This window comes from Cherax quadricarinatus, chromosome 42, assembly GCF_038502225.1.
Source record: "Cherax quadricarinatus isolate ZL_2023a chromosome 42, ASM3850222v1, whole genome shotgun sequence".
Classification (NCBI taxonomy): Eukaryota; Metazoa; Arthropoda; class Malacostraca; order Decapoda; family Parastacidae; genus Cherax; species Cherax quadricarinatus.
In genome coordinates, this window is record NC_091333.1 from 5,363,127 (window position 1) to 5,389,006 (window position 25,880).

General features: G+C 37.7%; 1 protein-coding gene across 1 annotated transcript in view; it reads right to left on the minus strand.

Moving 5' to 3' along the window:
• LOC128695612 (3'-5' ssDNA/RNA exonuclease TatD) overlaps positions 1 to 24,834 on the minus strand; it is a 25,866-nt gene extending 1,032 nt beyond the window's left edge. Inside the window, exons 1-6 of the mRNA XM_053786333.2 lie at positions 24,591 to 24,834; positions 20,154 to 20,350; positions 19,870 to 19,968; positions 19,486 to 19,646; positions 17,093 to 17,276; positions 5,089 to 5,251 (exon numbers count right to left, since the gene is read on the minus strand). Of these exons, the coding sequence (XP_053642308.1) occupies positions 5,089 to 5,251; positions 17,093 to 17,276; positions 19,486 to 19,646; positions 19,870 to 19,968; positions 20,154 to 20,322 (776 nt within the window). The 5' untranslated portion in view covers positions 20,323 to 20,350; positions 24,591 to 24,834. The remainder of the gene's footprint in view (positions 1 to 5,088; positions 5,252 to 17,092; positions 17,277 to 19,485; positions 19,647 to 19,869; positions 19,969 to 20,153; positions 20,351 to 24,590) is intronic.
• Between the last annotated feature and the right edge of the window lie 1,046 nt (positions 24,835 to 25,880).

Sequence of the window (25,880 nt, forward strand, 5' to 3'; positions counted from 1 at the left end):
ACTCTCTCTCTCACTCTCAGTCTCTCTCACTCTCACTCTCAGTCTCTCTCACTCTCACTCTCTCTCTCTCTCTCTCTCTCTCACTCTCTCTCTCTCTCTCTCTCTCTCTCTCTCTCTCTCTCTCTCTCTCTCTCTCTCTCTCTCTCTCTCTCTCACACACACACACACACACACACAGTGGAACCCCGGTTTTCGTCTGGTCCGGTTATTGTAAAGTTCAGTTTTCGACCACTTCTTTCGGTGAAATTTTCCCAGTTTTTGTACATCCGCTTGGAAATCACCCGTACCAGACATGTCCACCTGCTCACGGGACGCGGCCGCTCATACCTTTGTGACTCAGTCTGCCTTTGTTACTCTTTCAGGGAGCATTACTCCGCACGTTCATCCGAAACAATTCATAATAATCCATTGTTTTTTGTGCTTGCGACTGCTAAATTAGCCACCATGGAGCCAAAGAAAGTTCTGAGTGCCAGCCTTTTGGTAAAGGTGAGAAACACAATAGAATTCAAGAAAGAACATGTAGAAAAATACGAAAGTGACATACATGTGGCCAAGCTCGCCAGATGTATGGGAAGTCCAAATCAACGATCAGTTCCATCCTGGCAAAGAAAAAAGAAATCATGGAAGCTGATGTTGTGAAAGGGGTTAATGTGCTAACGAAACAGAGATCGCAAACAATCAAAGATGTTGAGAAGTTGTTGTTGGTGTGGATCAACCAAAAACAGCTAGTGTTGTGGAGGCGATAATTTGCGAAAGGGCAGGGCAGTTGCATGCGGATCTCGTGAAGAAAATGCCTGGAACGAACGCTGCTGTTGGTGAATTTAAGGCCAGCAAAGGCTGGTTTGAAAGATTCAAGAAGCGAAGTGGCATACACAGTGTGGTAAGGCATGGCGAGGCTGCAAGTTCGGACAAACGTGGGGCTGAAGAATTCACTGATGAATTCAAGGAGTATGTAGAGGCTGAAGGATTCCTCCCCCAACAAGTCTTCAATTGTGATGAAACAGGCTTCTTTTGGAAGAAAATGCCAAAGAGGACTTACATCACACAGGAGGAAAAGGCACTGCCAGGATACAAGCCTATGAAGGATAGTCTAACTCTCTTGTTCTGTGGTTACGTTAGTGGGGATTTCAAAGTGAAGCCTTTACTGGTGTATCACTCTGAAAATCCTAGTGTTTTCAAGAAAAACATCATCATCAAGAGTAAATTGTGTGTGATGTGGAAGGCTAACAATAAGGCATGGGTCATGAGGCAAATTTTCATTGAGTGGGTCAATGAAGTGTTTGGCCCAAGTGTGAAGAAATACTTCCTGGAAAATAAATTGCCACTCAAGTGCCTCCTGGTAATGGACAATGCTCCTGCTCATCCTCCAGACTTGGAAGACCAATTGTTGGGGGAGTTTAGTTTCAGCACAGTGAAGTTCTTGCCCCCCCTCCCTCCTAATACTGCTCCTCTCATCCAGCCCGTGGACTAGCAGGTTATTTAAAATTTCAAAAAGCTCTACACCAAAGCAATATGTCAAAAGTGCTTTGCAGTGACCTCAGACACTGAACTGACCCTAAGAGAGTTCTGGAGGAATCACTTCAATATCCTCAATTGCATAAGCCTTATAGATAAGGCTTGGCAGGGAGTGACTTCCAGGACAATTAACTCTTCTTGGAGAAAACTGTGGTCAGAAAGTGTCCTCCAGAAGGATTTTGTAAGGTTTGAGGATGACCCTGGGTCGCCACACTAACCTGCAGCTACTGTTTGGTGGCACTACTTGTTGCACAAGTCATTCCACTTTCTTTTTCTCCATTTATTGTTATAACTTTTAGCCCTAGCCATGGTTCCAATGAATAAAAGAAAGCGCATACACCGTACAATATCCATAAAAGATAAGGTGGCTTTGAAGCCACTGTTGGTCCCATAAGCTCAGTTCACTCAGATAAGCTGTGACCAGTAAATTTGGGCCTAGATATGAGGAGCAGGTCTGTGTGCACTATATAAAAACAAATCCTGCAGCACGCAGCGCACGAGAAAAAACTGCGATCATAGTTTTGTGTAAAACAGCGACTCTGCAGTGTATTTTCATATGGTTTTTATGGTTGTATTCTCATTTCTTTTGGTTTTATTCGATAGAATGAGTCCAAAAATAGATATGATTTTGATTGGTTTCACAATGGAAAGTACCTTGAAATTAAGCTCAAAGTAGCAGAAATGTTCAACTTTTGCAGATGTTCAAGAGGAAATAAATGACATCATCATCAAGAGCTCAAAGCAGAGGAATTGTTCGATTTTTGCAGATGTTCAAGAGTAAACAAATGACATACGTCATCATCCAATATGTGTCCAACTGGCCGGTCTAATAAAACTGTCATGAATGGGTTGAAATTATTTATACAATTATTACAATAATGCAGTAGTCTGCATAAAAGTAAATCTTCTATTTTTTGTGTGAATAAAAATTCAAAATGGAAAGCAAGCATAATATAAGAGGGACCTGGAGACATGACTAATGAACAGAGAAAATGTTATTTTAGTGCTAGGAATGTCTGCATTGTATATTCTAGACCCTATTTTGAAGTTGGCATCTCTTGAAATTTGTGTGAAATTGGCCAAATTACCAATTTCTGACCATTTTATTGGGTAATTTAAAAAGGTAAATGGGAGGTTTCTTGTATTCAATCGACAGAATAGAAGGAATACTGGTGAAATAGCTATGAGTTTGGTAGACTGGAACAATGGAATGAGCCAAATATAGGGCATAAAGTGGGTGAAATTGCCAATTAATATACAGTGGAACCTCAAAAATCGAACTGCTTCCAACTCAACCAATTATGTAAGAGTATTTTTGTAAGTGCTTTTATAAGTGTATTTTTGAGGGTCTGAAATGAACTAATCTAATTTACATTATTCCTGATAGGAATAAATTCGTTCAGTAACGGCACTCAGACAGCCTACTGGACTGAAGAAAGTTCGATATTTGAGGTTCCACTGTATATTGTATAATAATTTAATACTGTATACTAAAGAAAAATTAAATATCCCATATTTAAATACAGCCTCTCCTCACTTAATTAAAAATGGAATTATATTCTTAAGACCACATCAGTAAACGAATTTGTCGCTAAGCAAGGAGCACACTATAATGGTAGTGGGTTTGTCACTTATCTTTGATATTGTTTTAATGTCACCTTTGCACCATTTATAACATTTTAGTATATTTTTAAGTGTTTACACAGTAGTGTACTGTATACTGTAATAAAGAGAATAGAGGAAATCAGCTCTAATATACATTATTTAGGTATGCATACTGGTCAGAGAAACCATACCACGGGTGGGGTTAGAACCCACGATCAGTCACGAAACTCAAGACCTACACATTAGCCACTGTTTGCAACCATGTCATTACGATTTCATGAGTCTGGTCAGTAAGTCTGAGTCGTTGGTAAATGAGTATGTTGCTAAGTTAGGAGAGGCTGTATTACTGTACAGTAAAACCCCCGTATCCGAGGGGGATATGTTCTAAAGGCATGCCACAGATACCAAAACCACGGATAGTAGCAAACCCTATATACAGTGGACCCCCGCTTAACGATCACCTCCCAATGCGACCAATTATGTAAGTGCGTTTGTACGTGTATGATTGGGGGTCTGAAATGGACTAATCTACTTCACAATATTGCTTATGGGAACAAATTCGGTCAGTACTGGCACCTGAACATACTTCTGGAATGAAAAAATATCGTTAACCAGGGGTCCACTGTATATGTAAATTGTTTTTCATTTACTGTACATACATGCCTATTTTTTTTTTTTCAACAAGTCGGCCGTCTCCCACCGAGGCAGGGTGACTCAAAAAAGAAAGAAAATCCCCGAAAAGAAAATACTTTCATCATCATTCAACACTTTCACCACACTCACACATTATCACTGCTTTTGCAGAGGTGCTCAGAATACAACAGTTTAGAAGCATATACGTATAAAGATACACAACATACCCCTCCAAACTGCCAATATCCCAAACCCCTCCTTTAAAGTGCAGGCATTGTACTTCCCATTTCCAGGACTCAAGTCCGACTATATGAAAATAACCGGTTTCCCTGAATCCCTTCACTAAATATTACCCTGCTCACACTCCAACAGATCGTCAGGTCCCAAGTATCATTTGTCTCCATTCACTCCTATCTAACACGCTCATGCACGCTTGCTGGAAGTCCAAGCCCCTTGCCCACAAAACCTCCTTTACCCCCTCTTTCCAACCCTTTCGAGGACGACCCCTACCCCTCCTTCCTTCCCCTATAGATTTATATGCTTTCCATGTCATTCTACTTTGATCCATTCTCTCTAAATGACCAAACCACCTCAACAACCCCTCTTCTGCCCTCTGACTAATGCTTTTATTAACTCCACACCTTCTCCTAATTTCTACACTCCGAATTTTCTGCATAATATTTACACCACACATTGCCCTTAGACAGGACATCTCCACTGCCTCCATGCCTATTATAGAGTTTAATTAATAAATTATGCATAATAAGTAGAGAATTATCACTTTTTCACTGATGGGAAGCACTTCATGACTTCTCTTAGGCTTTGAAGAACTTCCACCATTGCTACTTTTGCACTCTGAGGCCATTATTAAGCAAAATTAAGGGTTATTTTTGAGCCACAGCAAACTGCAGATAACTGAAACCACGGATACAGGACCCACGGATACAAGGGTCCCACTGTATAATCATATTAAACACTAAGTAATGTTATTGCTATATTACTTTAAAGCAAATCTTAAATGCAGTACACTACTTTACTATGTGAAATGAAAATTCTTGCAAAGATTATCAGACCGCTAGGCTTGAATAAGTTCTATATATAGAGTAAAATCTTGGGTTAAAGGGAAAAATCCATTGTTTGGACAAAGCCTTTTTTTCCTCAGAATTGTGCTTTTGTTGTTACAGCTACTTGGTAAATCTATTCTAGATTTAACAATCCAGTGTTTCTAGAATTCCCCATTATTGTTACAATCATGGAAAAACAATCACTTTGTTTAGATTTAGCACAACCAGCATTACCATCATCAAGGTTTCCCTGCGTCAACTTTTATCTTACCTTTCCGTGAGAGTCTCTTTAACATAAGGAGGAAGCTTGGAGGCACGGGTGTTGGGATACATGAATGGAGAATCAGTTTCCACTAAAAGGCGGTCAAGGGGAACCACTCCATCTTCCAAGATACGTCGCACGCCATCCTCAGACTTGTCTTTCCATACATACCCTGAAGTATGTACATTATCAATGATTAAGAAGGGTTATAAGGGCAATGTGCTCATGGCCTAAGGTTTTGAAAGTAATGACTATTTTTTTAAGGAAAGGTGCAATAAAAATGCTGAAGTAATTTATTTTTTTGGTAAACTGATTGGTAAAAAAAAAAAAAAATTCCTTGTAATAGAAATCCCCCAATTACTGACAGTACACTTATTAATTTTTCATTAGGTAACAGTTTTGCTTAGGAAGAACCGGTCTCCCATTTAGTAGCAGCTTGCACTCAGTGGGCAGGTCTATGCTGCTTACAGGACACACATCTTTGGTGGCAAAGTTTGCACATTTTGGTGGAGCAGGAAATGGGGGTTGACTAGCTAAATGTGCAGTGTAGTCACTGCTTTTGGTTGCTTTGCAAGCTGGACTTTTTTTGCTTTGTCCTAACTCCACTGCTCTGTACATTTTACCCCAGCAATTATAAGTTCCAAATGACCAAGTGGCAAGGGTTGAAGTGGTAGTGTAAAAAGCAGAGGAAGAGCAATGCCTCAGATGCCAAAATGGATATTTCACGGCAGGTAAATGCTGCCATAAAGCCATGTGCAATCACCAAACACTTGGCTATCCAATCGGTAGTTTATATTAAGAAACCGGAGATCTATACAAAAAAAAGCAATAGCTGCGTGAATCCTAACTCTGCCAAGAGTTGCTTGCTGCTGGAGGACACAGAAATGCTTCTTAGTACTGTATGTGGATCAAATGAGATCCAAAAAACATGCCTCTTAGAACATTCATTATTCAGGAAAAGGCTAGGAGTTTGTTTGAACATTTAAAACATATGGAAAGTGAATGTGCAGGAATGCTGAATGTATTACATCGAGTAATAAAACGAAGTGCTGATACTGAAGCAGCTGCCTCATTAACAATGTGTTGTTGATCATAGAAGATGGTGGCTACACACCTCAGCAAGTCTTCAATGCTGATGAAACTGGGCTTTATTGGAAGTAGATGCCATCGAGAGCCTTCATATCATGAGGTGAGAAGAAGGCTCCAATATCAAAACAGCCAAGGATCATCTTATTTCTTGTGGAAGGCAATGCAGCAGGGGATTTCAGTCTTCAGCTCCTGTTAGTTTTACCACTCTGAAATGCCAAGAGTTATGAAGAACTTCTACGAATCGAATCTCTCTCTAATTTGGCACGCTAACAAGAGAGCATGGGTAACATAAGTACATTTGATTGGTTTACAGTGCATTTTTGCCCAGTTGTTGAAAAATACTGTCCTAACAATCACCTTGCTCACAAGGCATTGCTCCTTCAATAAGGCCTGTGTTATGCCATTACACTGAATGTCTTTTTTCTGAATGTCAGGGTTTGGTTTTTCCCCTGAAGAACATCTAGTCCTTGATTTAGCCAATCAACTAAGGTGTTCTAAATGCCTTTAGGCTTGATTATCTAAGGAAAAATCTTTAAACTGAAAGACATCAATGGCCAGAAAAAAAGTAAAAAATCACCGAGTTCTTGAGAACATATATCAAGGACACTTTTCAGACATTATATATCTTGGTATGAATACCAGGCTGCCACAATGGATGTTTCAATCACTTCAATGGATTATAGGAAATATTTTCAAACCTACACAGAAATACAGTACGACTTTCCGGGGGTGTTGGAGTTGACAAGGCTGATGAAGTGGTGGTATTGCCAAAGTCTTGGAGACCCTCACCAATGAGGATATTATGTGCCTTCAAGAATAAGCCAACTGGAAACATGGCAATAAATCTGAGATCTATTTTGACTTAAGGGACAATGTCCAAAATATTTATGGTAATAATTTTAAAGAAGACTTAAGAGTTTAGAAAATCTACCTCTACTAAAACTACAGAATAATATTCAGTTTAGTAGTCAGTCTGTTCCACAGTACTGGATGCTACATGCAGTGGTAGTCGTGATATTTACAGAACACTATGACCACTTGGACCATTGTAGCGATAGTGGCCTCCTCTTTAAATTCTTCTACCACTCCATTTGTAAAGAAAAACTTCCCAGCATTCTTTTGGTTCCACATTTTCTAAATTTATATCTCTGGCCTCATTATCCCAACTTATTATTTTGCATCTTTTTCTAACCTCACATGCTGTTATATCTCTTTTCCTCCTGCAATTTTAGTGTTTTCTCCCTTTCATGTGATCCATGTATTTTTTTTTGAGATACCATACATCAGTGACATTTTCAAATTTTGACCAAATACACATTGTAAATAGCTTTTCCAATATCCCTCCATCAATTTATTTTAAAGCACCTTAAATTAGAACATTACAGGGTCAGAGGACATACCCTTGAATACCTAAAATCTTATCTTAGCAATACACACCAGTATGTATCCACAAACAGTGTAACCTCAACTACTCTGCCTGTAGTCATTGGAGTGCCACAGGGCAGTGTTCTTGGCCCTCTGCTCTTTCTCATTTACATCAAAGACCTCCCCAACGTATCTTGTCTTCTTAAACCAGTTCTATTTGCAGATGACACTACTTATGTCTTCTCCCACTCTAACCTGACTGTACTTAGTGACACTGTTAATGACAAGCTACTAATAGTATCTACATGGATGACCAACAAACTCTCTCAATATAGACAAAACCTATTCGTGCTGCTTGGAAACGGAGCTTTAAATATCCAACATATATATTAATGGTTTCCCCATCACACAATACACTGAGGGCAAATTTTTAGGGCTACACACTGAATGCAACCTTTCTCAGACCCACATCCAATATATAAGTTAGGTACTGAAAAACAGTAGGAATTCTTTCCAAGATACCTCAAACGGCACTACTGACACCATACCACTCTCCAATCTACACTTACCTCACCTATGGTATTTGTGCTTGGGGATCTACCACGACCAATCACCCTAAACCATTAATAACCCAAAAAAAAGCTGCTGTGTGGATGATCACCAATTCCTGAACCAGAAAACACACCTCTCCACTCTTTAAGAGTTTGAACCTATTAATATACAAAATATGCACTCATATTATTATGCTGATTATATACATAGAGAACATTAAACTTCAATACAAACCCTCTCAAACTCTCTTCGATAGCCACAACAGAATGCACGGGCACAACACAAGGCACAAAACTCTTCGATATCCCTTGTATCCATCTCGCCCTATGTAAAAATGCAATGCACATAAAGGGTCCTAAGATCTGGAATTTATTGCCCAAACCAGAGAAAGGTCCCCTGCCTGCAAATCAGTTTAGGGCTATAATTAAAAATCATTCTCCATGAGCAAGTGGAAACGAATTCCTCTGTAAGCCATGCCTGTTATAAGAGGCGACTAAAATGCTGGGAGCAAGGGGTTAGTAACCCCCTTTCCTGTATAAATTACTAAAATTAAAAAGAAAAAATTAAATTTTTCTTTTTAGGTCACCCTGCCTCAGTGGGATACATCTGGTTTATTGAAAAAAAAAAAAAAAATCATCTCATCTCCCAAACTAAACTAAACCAACACTATTCATTCAACCGGTTTGAAACTACTCAAGTAATCTCTATCGACTCAAGGCCACTATATAAATCTGAAATATTAAGATGCACTTAAAATTGTACTGTTGTAATATTGCAAATTGTACTAACTGTAATACTTTAATACTTTTATTTGTTTCTTGCACCATCTCTACTATAAACCTTAATAATTATAAAATTTTTGGCTACCTCTCATTTGCATTAATGTAAAATAATAAAAAAATAAAATTTACCACTCCATAACCTACATTTAGTTTTTTAGTAGTGTGGAAGCATTAGCATTAGTCTGCCTGAAATACTCAAGCTTGGTAGTGGCTTTCTTTGTGCTCAACAATATTTTATATCATGTAAACTTCACATTGTATACTATGCAAAGAAGTAAAATAACTATTTGCATAGTTAGTGTAGCATATGTATTTCTCACAACTTCATTTACATGATAGCTTGGTAACACATTTTCTTTAATAAAAATTCCCAGATACCTACCTTTGCACAATACTATAAAAAATTTTTTTTTATCATCACACTGGCCGATTCCCACCAAGGCAGGGTGGCCCGAAAAAGAAAAACTTTCACCATCATTCACTCCATCACTGTCTTGCCAGAAGGGTGCTTTACACTACAGTTTTTAAACTGCAACATTAACACCCCTCCTTCAGAGTGCAGGCACTGTACTTCCCATCTCCAGGACTCAAGTCCGGCCTGCCGGTTTCCCTGAATCCCTTCATAAATGTTACTTTGCTCACACTCCAACAGCACGTCAAGTATTAAAAACCATTTGTCTCCATTCACTCCTATCAAACACGCTCATGCATGCCTGCTGGAAGTCCAAGCCCCTCGCACACAAAACCTCCTTTACCCCCTCCCTCCAACCTTTCCTAGGCCGACCCCTACCCCGCCTTCCTTCCACTACAGACTGATACACTCTTGAAGTCATTCTGTTTCGCTCCATTCTCTCTACATGTCCGAACCACATGAACAACCCTTCCTCAGCCCTCTGGACAACAGTTTTGGTAATCCCGCACCTCCTCCTAACTTCCAAACTACGAATTCTCTGCATTATATTCACACCACACATTGCCCTCAGACATGACATCTCCACTGCCTCCAGCCTTCTCCTCGCTGCAACATTCATCACCCACGCTTCACACCCATATAAGAGCGTTGGTAAAACTATACTCTCATACATTCCCCTCTTTGCCTCCAAGGACAAAGTTCTTTGTCTCCACAGACTCCTAAGTGCACCACTCACTCTTTTTCCCTCATCAATTCTATGATTCACCTCATCTTTCATAGACCCATCCGCTGACACGTCCACTCCCAAATATCTGAATACGTTCACCTCCTCCATACTCTCTCCCTCCAATCTGATATTCAATCTTTCATCACCTAATCTTTTTGTTATCCTCATAACCTTACTCTTTCCTGTATTCACCTTTAATTTTCTTCTTTTGCACACCCTACCAAATTCATCCACCAATCTCTGCAACTTCTCTTCAGAATCTCCCAAGAGCACAGTGTCATCAGCAAAGAGCAGCTGTGACAACTCCCACTTTGTGTGTGATTCTTTATCTTTTAACTCCACGCCTCTTGCCAAGACCCTCGCATTTACTTCTCTTACAACCCCATCTATAAATGTATTAAACAACCACGGTGACATCACACATCCTTGTCTAAGGCCTACTTTTACTGGGAAAAAATTTCCCTCTTTCCTACATACTCTAACTTGAGCCTCACTATCCTCGTAAAAACTCTTCACTGCTTTCAGTAACCTACCTCCTACACCATACACTTGCAACATCTGCCACATTGCCCCCTTATCCACCCTGTCATACGCCTTTTCCAAATCCATAAATGCCACAAAGACCTCTTTAGCCTTATCTAAATACTGTTCACTTATATGTTTCACTGTAAACACCTGGTCCACACACCCCCTACCTTTCCTAAAGCCTCCTTGTTCATCTGCTATCCTATTCTCCGTCTTACTCTTAATTCTTTCAATTATAACTCTACCATACACTTTACCAGGTACACTCAACAGACTTATCCCCCTATAATTTTTGCACTCTCTTTTATCCCCTTTGCCTTTATACAAAGGAACTATGCATGCTCTCTGCCAATCCCTAGGTACCTTACCCTCTTCCATACATTTATTAAATAATTGCACCAACCACTCCAAAACTATATCCCCACCTGCTTTTAACATTTCTATCTTTATCCCATCAATCCCGGCTGCCTTACCCCCTTTCATTTTACCTACTGCCTCACGAACTTCCCCCACACTCACAACTGGCTCTTCCTCACTCCTACAAGATGTTATTCCTCCTTGCCCTATACACGAAATCACAGCTTCCCTATCTTCATCAACATTTAACAATTCCTCAAAATATTCCCTCCATCTTCCCAATACCTCTAACTCTCCATTTAATAACTCTCCTCTCCTATTTTTAACTGACAAATCCATTTGTTCTCTAGGCTTTCTTAACTTGTTAATCTCACTCCAAAACTTTTTCTTATTTTCAACAAAATTTGTTGATAACATCTCATCCACTCTCTCATTTGCTCTCTTTTTACATTGCTTCACCACTCTCTTAACCTCTCTCTTTTTCTCCATATACACGTACTCTTCCCTCCTTGCATCACTTCTACTTTGTAAAAACTTCTCATATGCTAACTTTTTCTCCCTTACTACTCTCTTTACATCATCATTCCACCAATCGCTCCTCTTCCCTCCTGCACCCACTTTCCTGTAACCACAAACTTCTGCTGAACACTCTAACACTACATTTTTAATCCTATCCCATACCTCTTCGACCCCATTGCCTATGCTCTCATTAGCCCATCTATCCTCCAATAGCTGTTTATATCTTACCCTAACTGCCTCCTCTTTTAGTTTATAAACCTTCACCTCTCTCTTCCCTGATGCTTCTATTCTCCTTGTATCCCATCTACCTTTTACTCTCAGTTTAGCTACAACTAGAAAGTGATCTGATATATCTGTGGCCCTCTATAAACATGTACATCCTGAAGTCTACTCAACAGTCTTTTATCTACCAATACATAATCCAACAAACTACTGTCATTTCGCCCTACATCATATCTTGTATACTTATTTATCCTCTTTTTCTTAAAATATGTATTACCTATAACTAAACCCCTTTCTATACAAAGTTCAATCAAAGGGCTCCCATTATCATTTACACCTGGCACTCCAAACTTACCTACCACACCCTCTCTAAAAGTTTCTCCTACTTTAGCATTCAGGTCCCCTACCACAATTACTCTCTCACTTGGTTCAAAGGCTCCTATACATTCACTTAACATCTCCCAAAATCTCTCTCTCTCCTCTGCATTCCTCTCTTCTCCAGGTGCATACACGCTTATTATGACCCACTTTTCGCATCCAACCTTTACTTTAATCCACATAATTCTCGAATTTACACATTCATATTCTCTTTTCTCCTTCCATAACTGATCATTTAACATTACTGCTACCCCTTCCTTTGCTCTAACTCTCTCAGATACTCCAGATTTAATCCCATTTATTTCCCCCCACTGAAACTCTCCTACCCCCTTCAGCTTTGTTTCGCTTAGAGCCAGGACATCCAACTTCTTTTCATTCATAACATCAGCAATCATCTGTTTCTTGTCATCCGCACTACATCCACGCACATTTAAGCATCCCAGTTTTATAAAGTTTTTCTTCTTCTCTTTTTTAGTAAATGTACACAGGAGAAGGGGTTACTAGCCCATTGCTCCCGGCATTTTAGTCGCCTCATACGACACGCATGGCTTACGGAGGAAAGATTCTTTTCCACTTCCCCATGGACAATAGAAGAAATAAAAAAGAACAAGAGCTATTTAGAAAAAGGAGAAAAACCTAGATGTATGTATATATATATATGCATGTGTGTGTCTGTGAAGTGTGACCAAAGTGTAAGTAGGAGTAGCAAGATATCCCTGTTATCTAGCGTGTTTATGAGACAGAAAAAGAAACCAGCAATCCTACCATCATGCAAAACAGTTACAGGTTTTTGTTTCACAGTCATCTGGCAGGACGGTAGTACTTTCCTGGGTGGTTGCTGTCTACCAACCTACTACAAAAAATGTCACCTAATCTGTATTATTTTCATGGCCTGATTTTGCTTTCTCACATTTTCATTACATGGCATTTATCAACAAAATAATTCACTCAACTATCACTCCATTTGCTCAATTTATCCACATCTCAAATTTGCTCTCAGGGTGGCAAAATTAAAAAAAAAAAAAAAAAAAAAAAAAAAAAAAAAAAAAAAAAAAAAAAAAAAAAAAAAAAAAAAAAAAAAAAAAATCTTATGAAATGGTAGAGATTTTTTTTCAGAAGGTAATAAAATAAAAAGTACAAAATTTGATGGAAAACCTGATGAAATTGTTTTCTCAAATTTTTCTGTGTCAGTGATATTTACGCATCGGCAATTTCCTCCACTCTGAGTCTGATTGTTCCAGTTGAAAAAATTCTTAGCTATTGTGCTAGTCTGTCTTCAATGCTATCAACTAAGCAAAAGAAATCACCCAATCAACTATTTCAACTACCCAATAAAGTGATTACAAAATTGGTAATTTGGCCAATGTCACACAAATTTCAGAATATTTCAATTTCAAAATAGGGTCCAGAATAAACAATGGAGTCATTTCTGGCACTAAAGTAACATTTCCTCTGTTTATTAACTATGTATCCAGGTTTTACACATGAATTCCATTTTGAATTTTTATTCACATAAAAAATATAAGATTTACTGTTATGCAATATTGTAATAAATGTATAAATAATATCAGCGCATTCGTGAACACCAGCTGACATGTATTGGATGCATCGGCAGAAATTGAACATTTCCACTACTTCGAGTTCAATTTCAAGCTATTTTCATTCCTAAAATCAATAAAAGTCATCTCTATTTCTGTAATATATCTTCCATTCTATTAAATGAGACCAAGAAACCAAGAATACAACCATAAAAACCATATGAAAATACACCTCAAATTTGCTGTTTTAAACCAAAATCATGGTTGCAGTTTCCCCCCCCCCCCCCATTATGCACTGCTTGCTGCAGGATTTTTTATATGGTGCACACCTACCACATAGACCCATTATCTCACACCTAGGCCCAAATTTACTGCTCACAGCTTATCTGAGTGAGCAGAGCTCATGGCGTAGTACTACAGAACCGACACTGGCTTCAAAACCACAATACAACGGGACCGACCTCAAAAGGGTTAAAGATTGACAGTCATTTGTTATCTATTTTGCACAAAAATTTTTGCATCTGCAAATAGATTCATATAGTTTATTTCTCCTGTTAAGTCATTTAAATAAATTAAGTAAAGTAAAAGGACACAAGTGCAACTAATGTGACATTTATTGTGGCAACGTTTCGCTCTCCAGGAGCTTTATCAAGCCATTACAAACAATACATGGACACAGGGTATATAAAGGCTCAGAGTGAGGTGTAATACTAGTGAGGTACCATTTCGATGTTCACTAGTGGTAGTAGTAGTAGTAGTAGTGGTAGTGACAAAAGTAATACAATATGGTAGAGCAGTTAATTCGTACATGAGTAAAAGGATATAAAAGCTATTACTTGGGTAACATGTATTGTTTGTAATGGCTTGATAAAGCTCCTGGAGAGCGAAACGTTGCCACAATAAATGTCACATTAGTTGCACTTGTGTCCTTTTACTTTACATATTGTCAGTAATTCTACCAACTTTAATAAATAAATTAAGAACATTATAGAGACAAGTACAAATCTGTGATAACCCACTGATAACATTTCCCCCCTTCCCCCTATATTTTTTGTTTTTTTCAACAAGTCGGTCGTCTCCCACCGAGGCAGGGTGACCCCAAAAAAAGAAAGAAAATCCCCAAAAAGAAAATACTTTCATCATCATTCAACACTTTCACCACACTCGCACATTATCACTGTTTTTGCAGAGGTGCTCAGAATACAACAGTTTAGAAGCATACACATATAAAGATACACAACATATCCCTCCAAACTGCCAATATCCCAAACCCCTCCTTTAAAGTGCAGGCATTGTACTTCCCATTTCCAGGACTCAAGTCCGACTATATGAAAATAACCGGTTTCCCTGAATCCCTTCACTCAATATTACCCTGCTCACACTCCAACAGATCGTCAGGTCCCAAGTACCATTTGTCTCCATTCACTCCTATCTAACACGCTCACGCACGCTTGCTGGAAGTCCAAGCCCCTTGCCCACAAAACCTCCTTTACCCCCTCTCTCCAACCCTTTCGAGGACGACCCCTACCCCGCCTTCCTTCCCCTATAGATTTATATGCTTTCCATGTCATTCTACTTTGATCCATTCTCTCTAAATGACCAAACCACCTCAACAACCCCTCTTCTGCCCTCTGACTAATACTTTTATTAACTCCACACCTTTTCCTAATTTCCACACTCCGAATTTTCTGCATAATATTTACACCACACATAATGATGGAGTGAATGATGGTGAAAGTTTTTCTTTTTCGGGCCACCCTGCCTTGGTGGGAATCGGCCGGTGTGATAATAATAATAATAATATATAAAAAATTAAAGGATATTTTTCCTCATCACTTTGCATTTTCCTCTGAAACAATATCTCTCATCCATGCTAATAGTTTGTTTTCATTCATCCTATTTTATGAAGTTCCCAAATTTCTCCCATGGGGAACTATCAAAAGCATTCATAAAATATAGAAAATACAATCTGTCCATTTTATTCTTCAACAATTTGTGACTGTCATAATAGATTAATAGATTTGATATACAGGCATACTTTGCTAATACAGCAGGTTAGGCTCCAGGCCACTGCCATAAAACAAATACAGCCTCTCCTCACTTCGTTACATACTGTGCTTGTTTACCGATGACTCAGACTTACGACGGGCTCTCTGACCAATGTGCATACCTAAATAATGTATTTTAGAGCTGATTTCCTCTATTCTGTTTAATACAATATACAGTACCCTACTGAATATTGTATTAACAACTAAAAATATATCAGAAATGTTATAAATGATGTAAAGGTGACATTAAAATAATAAAGAAAGACATAAACCCACTACCATTAGAGTATGGTACTCACTTAGTGACGAATTCATTCACCGAAGTGGTCTTAGGAACAGAACTCTGTCGTTAAGTGAGGATAGGCTGTATTATCTTAAAGGGGATCATGGCCTTTGTTATTTTCACTTGCCAGTGCATATAAAAGCCTTAAAACATATTTACCCTATCATTTACTAGGTGTGCAATAGTGCTAGGCTTAAGAAAATGATGCAAAAGAAAAAATAACTAAAAATGCTACAGTACTGTACTGCTAACCTGATGTGCGAATCACCGCTGAAAATAATAATCGTAAATGTGATTAAAAAGTCCCGTATTAGTGAGGTTTGCTTGCACAGGTCTCTCCCATCTAATTACCAGGTTATTCTTTAAGTGTTTTATGCACTTTTCTCTAACAACTTTTTTATTCTTTGGGTCACCCTGTCTTGATGGGCAATAACCAATATGTTAAAACTTTAAACTGTAATGCTTGATCATAAAAAAAAAGTGAATATTTCCCATTATGACAAACATCTTGAAGGTGCACTATCTGTGCTGAAGTTTACTCTATGTGGGACAATTAGTGAATGGTGTACTGTACATCCTAGCCAATTGCATATTAATGTCTTTCACTACATTAGCAAAGTAACTGATGAGTCAAATATACGACAGCTCTAAAAATATGAGATAGTATTTGAGCCATCAAACCTTCAACAACCATTTTGCAGATTTGATAGGACCATGTGAAAGGATAAAAGTGACTATCACTTGAATACAGTGACAAGAGACATACCCAAACTGGTATGTTTTTAATTCCTTCTTTTCTTAATAATGAACATCAAACCTTCCTTAATCTTAAAAGGTTTGACTGCAACTAATGAGCTAGGAATGGAATATAGATAATAGATTTATATAAACTGTGATGACAGTATGTGAACCAACAATAATTAGCACCTTTCAGGGTATATAATTGTATAGTATTTGAATAAAGTGAGGAAAAAAAATTTAATAGTGAAAATTAGAAATACACAGGTTAAAAATATTACTGTAAAGAAGCATAAGTAAGTTTGTGCATGCCATAATTACACTACGTCATAAAACAATTATCTAATAAAAGATATAGGAAATGCTCTCACAGTTTTCTTATGTTAATCTTGTTAAATCATTCAACATGCCCTTTCACAGTTATCTATGTATAGTGCACAACAAACAGTTTATATTAAATATATGTTATAACCAGTACCTGTTAGTCCAATATAGCAGCCTTCTTTGAGGTAGGCAGTAGCCTGGGCAGTATCCCCAGTGAAACAATGGATTACAACCGGAGGCAGACGACCCTTGTACTTTCCCAAAACCTCCAGCACCTCCTTGTGGGCGTCTCGTTCGTGTACAAATAAAGGTTTCCTCAGTTCACATGCTAATGAGACCTGATGAAAGAAATTGTGAAAAAACAAATTTAAGAAAATATGACCAAGCTAAATGAATTCCATCTTGTCATCTCAAGGTCTGCTAGAAAGGAGGATTTGTTAGTGCCAACCATCAAAGCTCACAATAATTACAGTACTGATATTAGCTTTCATTCTCTTTCTTAACACTGATGCTAATCTCTACAGCATGAGCTTTTTAAAATTTTTTTTCACCTAGAAGCACACCAACAGTCAAGGAAAGAGTAATTTATTGTACGGTATATAGTACAGGCAGGTTCCACTTTAGAGTGCTTCACTTTACAGCATTATGTTAATACAGTCGTTTTCAATTATACCCATTCTTCATTTATTCAGACTTCCTACAATAAATATATTCACCGCTCACTATAAGCGAAGGATGAAAATATTTTAAGTAATGTGTGTACTCTATAGATATTTTTTAGGCCTAGCTATATTGCTCACTCAATAAATGATAGCATAAATATGTTATCAAGCTTTTTCATAATTTGAAAGTGAAAAAAGGCTATAATTCACTTTAGTGATTTTTGTTTAACAGCGGTAGCCCGGAGCCTAACCTGCTGTATAAGTGGGGCCCTCCTGTACCATAATACAATTCATTACTGAGTGTAATGAACACTGCTCCATATAACCAGCTTACAAAATGTGTCACTGAACAGTATTCAATACAGCCAGCTTTAGGTACACTGCATTATAAATGTACTAATCTCCGCAATTCTATATTTATTTTTTATTATCAAACTGGCCGATTCCCACCAAGGCAGGGTGGCCCGCAATTCTAATTACGCAATATTTAAATATGAAATTACTGATTGGTGTAATAACTACCATGCTTTATTTAGAAAATAATCAGTAGCGAGGACTTCTGAGTAGTTTGTGGATGATACTTGCCTTTATACATGGAAGTAATAGCTGATCCGAATGCCTAGCATAACCTACTGTACAAGATTTATTAATACAGCATAATTTTTTTGAAATAAAGGCACATAATTAGAAACAATAACACATTATGTTACAGTAGACCAGCTTATAAAATGCATTCATACAGCACATTTTTTTGTGACAGTTGAGAAAGTGCAGCATAAATTAATATAGGATGTATATGACACCACTTCTGACTAACAAACGATTCACAGTCGTCTACTGATCAGTGATCACATCAACATCTCCAAATACTTCTTTACCATCAAGCAGGAGAATAAGGAATTCAAAGTAGGATAAAACTTTTTTGTTGCTATAAAAAGGAGAAAACTGTATAGTGAATTTTGTGATTGCATCAGGTGATGAAATGTACCAGTAGCATCAGCAAATAAAATACCACTCACAGCAATCTACTGGGCCAGTAAGTTACATAACCATCTTCAAATACCTCTACATCAACAAGTAAGAGAACAAGGAATTTAAGGAAGTATAAAATTCTTCCTTGTCATTATTATGAAAATAAAATTAGTGAATTGTGTGGAGTCACCTGCTGAAATTTACGAATCAAGTAACCAAAAGCATCACAGCTACCACTAAGTAGTCACATAACCATCTCCAAATATTTTATCAGCAAGCAGCAAAGTAAGGAATTTAAGATGGGATTAAACTACTTCCTTGTCACTATTACAAAATGAGAAAATTGTTGAGTGAAATGTGCAAGTGTGTCAGATAATGAAACAGATGACCTATAGCTATCTACTGCTGAAATGAGCTACATGACTATCTCCAACCACTTCCAAACTCTTAGCATATTTCATGCTAATAAGACTGTATTAATAGGAATAACTGATAGTGTATTAGCCTTCTGTTTTCTCTGAATGGCAGGAACAGATGGTAGACTGCATTAACACCAGCTTCTTCAGGCCTTATTGAACTTATCTGGTAACAAAGATTTTATTTATGATTTGGGTACATACAGTATTTCTAGATCCACCAGCAGCATTAAGTGCAGTGTAGGTTGTTACAAACTATTATTTTTGATGAAATAAATTTTTAAAAGAATACGGGATATCTGGGGCTCCAAGGAATGTAACCCTATTTTTCCCAAATTCTTCAATTTGCTTAGCACGTTTTTGCACAAGATGCTGTTTTCAGGAACATAATTGCTATCTTATACAGGGGTCTACTGCATTACTTTTCCAACGAATTAGAAAAAAATTATTAAAATTCCATGATGCTGTTGAGAAAATCTTCAAAATTATTATCTTACCTGCTTTTCAAAGACCTCCAGCTGGACATCCTGAGGAGAAAAGTTTCGATTGAAGTCCAGTCCGCACTCGCCAATGGCCACTACTTCATGATTGGCCGCTAATTCTCTAAGTGCCTCTTCTGTTTCATCATCCCATGACTTTGCTTCATGAGGATGGATACCTATACGTACAACAATTTATTTTGTACTAAATTATATGAATTCTTTTCTCACAGACCATGTTACTTGTAGACTAGATCAAATTTTATCAGTAGCAAAATACTGTACAGTACTTATGTAACGTTATACAGTTCATCCATTAAGAATTTAAATTTATGTTTAGTAAAATGATGTGAGGTATAGATAATAATCTTTCAATTAATGTATTTCTATATATTGGTTTACCTGCTGTTGAGTAAAGTGTTTCAGGGAAGAGACGAGTTAGGCGAAGTGCGTCTTTGCTGCTCTGTACTGTGATGCCCGTCACCATGATCTTATGAACTCCTGCAAGCAGATTAAGAATTTGTCTTTCATGTGGGTGGGATTAATTAACAATATCTGCAATTGAATTTGTACTTTTATCTTTCTTAATAATGCACATGAAAATTTATAAACGAATCAAAGATAAAAGAAATGCAGCTGCTTGTCTCGAGCACAAAAGATAAGAGCATTAAAACTTCAAACTATACCTGCATCTCGAGCTCTTGACACAACAGAGTCTAGGTCCCTTGTGAACTTTTTGTTGGTCAAGTTAGCTCCAATGTCAACAATGATGTAGTTCTCTGATGTTAACAGAGCTCCCATAGCATCTTCCAGGTCATCCATCTCACTGTTCTCCTTAACTTCCCTCTCTGCCATCACAACTTTTTTTTTTTACTTATTTTTTCTGAAAATGGTTAATTATGTAAATTAATAAAAAGACTTAATAATCTATCTATATTATTCCCATTTTTAATAATTAGTCCTTATTATACAAGTCAACCTAGGAAAAAAATACTGTATTTGGAAGATAAACAGCATATAATACAATGAAATAACCAGGGGCTTTCTATAAAGTATGCATATCATGTCAATTAATCTCATATCAATTGTATATTATACTTTATAGAAATAATCAACATAAATTGTTATATGGTAGTTTTTTACCACATCAGCCACTTCCCACAAAAATAGGGTGGCCCCACTATCATTCATTCAATAACTGCATTACCATAGGTGCACAGACATCGCAATTTACATAACCCTAAGAAGTGCAACATCCTCACCCATCCTTCAGATATACAGATGCTCTTACAAAGTTCTGTTTTGAGTTTCCAAAATACAGTGGTGCCTCGGGATACGAAATTAATTCATTCCAGAAGGCTGTTTGAGTGCTGATACTGAATGAATTTGTTCCCATAAGGAATAATGTAAATTAGATGAATCCATTTCAGACTCCCAAAAATACACTTACAAAAGCACTTACAGTGGAACCTCAAATATCGAACTTAATCCGTTCCAGGAGTTAGTTCTAAATTCGAAAAGTCTGAAAAGCGAAGCAATATTTCCCATAAGAAATAATGGAAATAAAATTAATCCGTTCCTGAAACCCAAAAATATTCACAAAAAAAAAAAAAAAACATTTTATAGAGATTAATTATAGTTTTACATACACACAACAAATATAGTGTTCAATTATGTATTAATAAATTTAAATAAACATATAAAATAACATTTTACTACCTTTATTGAAGATTGGTGATGGCATCTGGAAGATAGGGAGGAGGAGAAAGGGAGTTGGGGTTAGTGTTTGGAAGGAGAATCCCACTCCATGAGGACTTCAGGTATCAAAGCCCTCTCTGGGGTTACTTCCTTTCTCTGTCTTTTAATGCCACTAGGACCAGCTTGAGAGTCACTGGACCCCTGTCTCACAAAATAACTGTCCACAGTCCTCTGTTTCTGGTGCCTCTAAGATTTCCCTAAAATGGGACATGGTTCTGTCACTGAACTTGTTGCAAAGATGGCTTGTTTCAACTTGCTCAGGGTGGTACTTCTCCACAAACATTTGGACATCATTCCACTTCTGTATTATTTCCTTCTTCACATCTATGGTGTTTCTCACTTTTTTTTACCACAGGGGTATCACAAGCAAGTTTCTTTGGGCCCATTGTAGTTTATATCACAGTTCCACAAGCACTAAACACAATGAAGTAATCATAAAATGTTTGAATGAGAATGGCAGGTTAGTGTTCACTCAAGCATCAACAAAACCAGACTGGCTCACGGGGCCTGTGTGGGGACGCAGACAGAGCGAGCTGCCGGACAGGTCCGGTACCCAGTGGTTCGAAAATAGGGGCGAGTTCGATAATAGGGACAAAGTTGGTTCGAAAAAAAGGTTCTATTTTCGAAGTTTGATAAGCGATACGTTCGAAATTTGAGGTTCCACTGTACATAAATACACTTACGTAACTGTTCAAGTTTTGAGCTGTTCGTATCCCGAGGTACCACTGTCTTGTAAAACAGATTTACTGGACCCAGAGTTAATGGATTTTCTATTTAACAGAAAATCCACTGAGTAAATTGATTTCAGAAACAACGGACAAAGTTTTTTGGTTAAAAAATTGTCCGTAACTGTTATGACTCACTGGAAAAACTGATTTCAGAAATAATAAAATCTGTTGTTTACAGAACTGTCTGTTATTATTTTGACCACAGCAAAACAATCATTATTAAGATTTAATTAACAGAACACTGGCATTATTGAATACCCTCTCCTTCCTATTAATCCATTAAATTGAGGTCTTACTATCTGCATTAAGCACATGAGAGTACTACATGAGAGAGAGAGAGACTGACAACAGACAACATGAAGTCCACACCTAGGTTATCTGCTGAGAAAAATTGTTTCTATCTAGATTAATAACTATCATATTGAATGTAGGTTTCCAAGTTAAGGGGCTGTAAAAATTTTTTTTAGTCTTTACTTATCGTTTGATTTCATTCATTTTTTGTTTTGTTACAATCAGCATGCATGAAGTATTATAAAAAAGTTCTATTAAGATTGGCCAACAAACAAATAAAAAAAAATTGGATTTGGCAACACTGTTTTGATTGTTGTAACATATCAGTACTGCCAAAAGTGTTTTGCATACTGTCTACTAATAGAGCAATGCCAAATCAATTTTTTGGAAGGTGGAAAATACTATACGTAATATATCTTATTTTCATCCCCCAAATAAAGCTAGCAAGTTGTGGACATTTTTATAAAATATCTGCCCTTTACCTCCCCACAAATGCAAAAAAATAAATAAAAAAAAAAAAAAACAACAAAAAAAAAAAAAACAAAAAAAAAAAAAAAAAAAAAAAAAAAAAAAAAAAATGGGGCCTATTGTGAAAAAAAAAAACTTTCAATTTTTAAAACATGCATTGTTGAATGTTTGTTGTTAAAATCATTTCAATTTGTTCATTATTAATAGTACATCAATAGCAAATAGGTATAAATAACTTGCTTTCAAGATATGCAAGAAAACCTCTCTGGGCCTATTACCTGTGGTGTCATCACATCAAATGTTGTTGTTACTATAATTCACTGAAGAAACATCGTAGGAAAATGAGATTTACACCAAAACGTTGCCAGATTTGAGAACTATTTTTCAGTAACCTTAACTCATTTCTGATTTTTTTTTATTTTTATGTATAAACAGGAAGTGCATCTGTCTCTCACTCAGGAGATGAAGGATCAAGCCTCCACCATGTTGTGCTGTGAATAACCCATATGGGTTTAGTGCTTAACATGAATACTGAATTCTTAAATGAATATAGTACAGTGGAACCCTGGATTTCACCCATAATCCATTCCAGAAGATCGGCCTAAATCCGAAAAGGCCGAAAACCGAAGTAATATTTCCCATAAGAATTAATATAAATACAATTAATCTGTTCCAGACACCCAAAAATATTAAAAAAAAAAAAAAAAAAAAATTTTTAAAGATAACTATAATTTTACATACAGAAAGCAATGAGTAATAAATATAAAGCACAAATTTTAATGATAAATAAACATTACACTTTATTGAAGACTCTTGTTGGCATATTCCTTTATTTGTCTTTTACTGGCACTAGGACCAGCTTGAGAGTCACTGCACCTTTTTCCATAAAAAACTGTCCAGAGTGGTCTGTTTCTGGCATTTCTTAAGATTTGCCTAAAGTGGGACAAGGTTCTGTCACTGAATTCTATACTGTTTCTCACTTTCTTTAACAAAGGACTGGCAAGAGTGAACAACAATTCCACCGTAAAAATTCTTTATGGTAGTTCTGCCTTGTAAGATTTGGCGTACAAGAACGCACTATGTTGGAGAAACTTCCATGTGTCTTCAAGACACATGGAAGTTCCTCCAACACTCTCAAGACACATGGAAGTTCCTCCAACACTCTCAAGACACATAGAAAGTTCCTCCAACACTCTCAAGACACGTTGTTAGGTAAGACACATATGCAACAGTTAGACAACTTTATTCCGAAACGTTTCGCCTACACAGTAGGCTTCTTCAGTCGAATACAGAAAGTAGGCAGGAACAGTAGAGATGTGAAGACGATGTAATCAGTCCATCACCCTTAAAGGGTGATGGACTGATTACATCGTCTTCACATCTCTACTGTTCCTGCCTACTTTCTGTATTCGACTGAAGAAGCCTACTGTGTAGGCGAAACGTTTCGGAATAAAGTTGTCTAACTGTTGCATATGTGTCTTACCTAACAACCTGTCGGTATTGTATACCATTTTGATGTTCACTCTCAAGACACATGGAAGTTTCTCAAGACACGCGGAAGTTTCTCAAGATACATGGAAGTTCCTCAAGACATATGGAAGTTCCTCAAGACACATGGAAGTTGCTCAAGACACATGAAAGTTGCTCAAAACACATGGAAGTTGCTCAAGACACATGGAAGTTCCTCAAGACACATGGAAGTTCCTCCAAAATGCTTAAGACGTTGGAAGTTCTTCGAACACAGTGACCCTAGTGCAAATAAGTCACCTTGTGTGACTTTTTTGGGTTATGCTAGTTAATTTACAGACGTGTAACTATGCAAGACAATTGTAATCATCCATAAACTACGTAAAACTGCACCTGAAGAAGTGTACTTACAGGAAGATCCTTGAGACTGCAGACGACGCACTGCTACTCTCTTCTCATCATTTACTAAAATAAGACTTAATTAACCCAAGAGGAAGGGGACGGAAGACACGCCTGACTTAAAGGGTAAACTGTTCACAAGGAAATAAACCTAAACTGGGCAACACAGCAAAGGAAACTGGACTTCAAAAAAACGAAGAATAAGAATCACGGCCAATCTCTCTGACGTTTCCTCACCGTAGCCATAAGTGCCTGCACCGCCGCGCCCGCCAGCCCTCCAGGAGACAAAAGAGCATATTCAGATGCTACAAATTGGCTTGGAATGCGCTGCTGGGGACTCACGGAACGCGTTTGATCTGATTCTGAACTCTATATTGAAATAATTGTGAGTCATGCAAATATGTTTCTTAAGTTGCTTAATCAAGTTAAAATACGGAGGCAAATACATAAGTAGAGCGCGCCCGCGCGCGGGTGAGAGTTAAAGAGCGTTTACCCGTATTAATAATCAGATAACATCCTGTGAGATAGGCCCTGTGAGATAGGCCTATGGTGCTAGTGACCTAGTTGTTGAAGTACCTTCAGCAGGAAAGAGGAAAAGAAAATAGAGAGAGAGAGAGAGAGAGAGAGAGAGAGAGAGAGAGAGAGAGAGAGAGAGAGAGAGAGAGAGAGAGAGAGAGAGAGAGAGAGAGAGAGAGAGAAAGGGAGAGAGAGAGAGACAGTTATCTCTTTTATGTCTTGTTCTCAGCATTTCTTGGTGTGCGAACTAATTACTGGGATCATTTTCATTGCCTTGTCAGATTTGAACTCAATTAGTAGCTCCTTCAGTTCACAACGGAAAAGACCCAGGTTCGAACCCTGTCCCGTAGCTCGGTTGGTAGCGCATTCACCTCACATACTGAGGTCCGTGGTTCGATCCCCGGTACAGATGGAAACATTTGGGCGTGTTTCCTTAAGACATCTGCTGTCCCTGTTCACCTAGCAGTAAAATGGGTACCTGGGTGTTAGCCAACGGTAGAGGGTCGCATCCTGGGGAAAAGGATCAGAAATAAATAACATAACAATACAGTGACTGGAACAATACATAAATAACCCGCACATACGAGAGAAGACCCACAATGGAAATGACGCAGACTGACTGGCTTTCATAAGAAGGGTTATTCTGAGTTACTAACTCTCGGGTAAATACGAATATAATCTGCATCATCTGTGCTCTCGAGGGCGTCAGGCGGCTCTGAGAACCTGAATGCCTCATCCTTTTTACGGAGATCTGAGTGACATCATTAAACCTCATGTTTACACAAC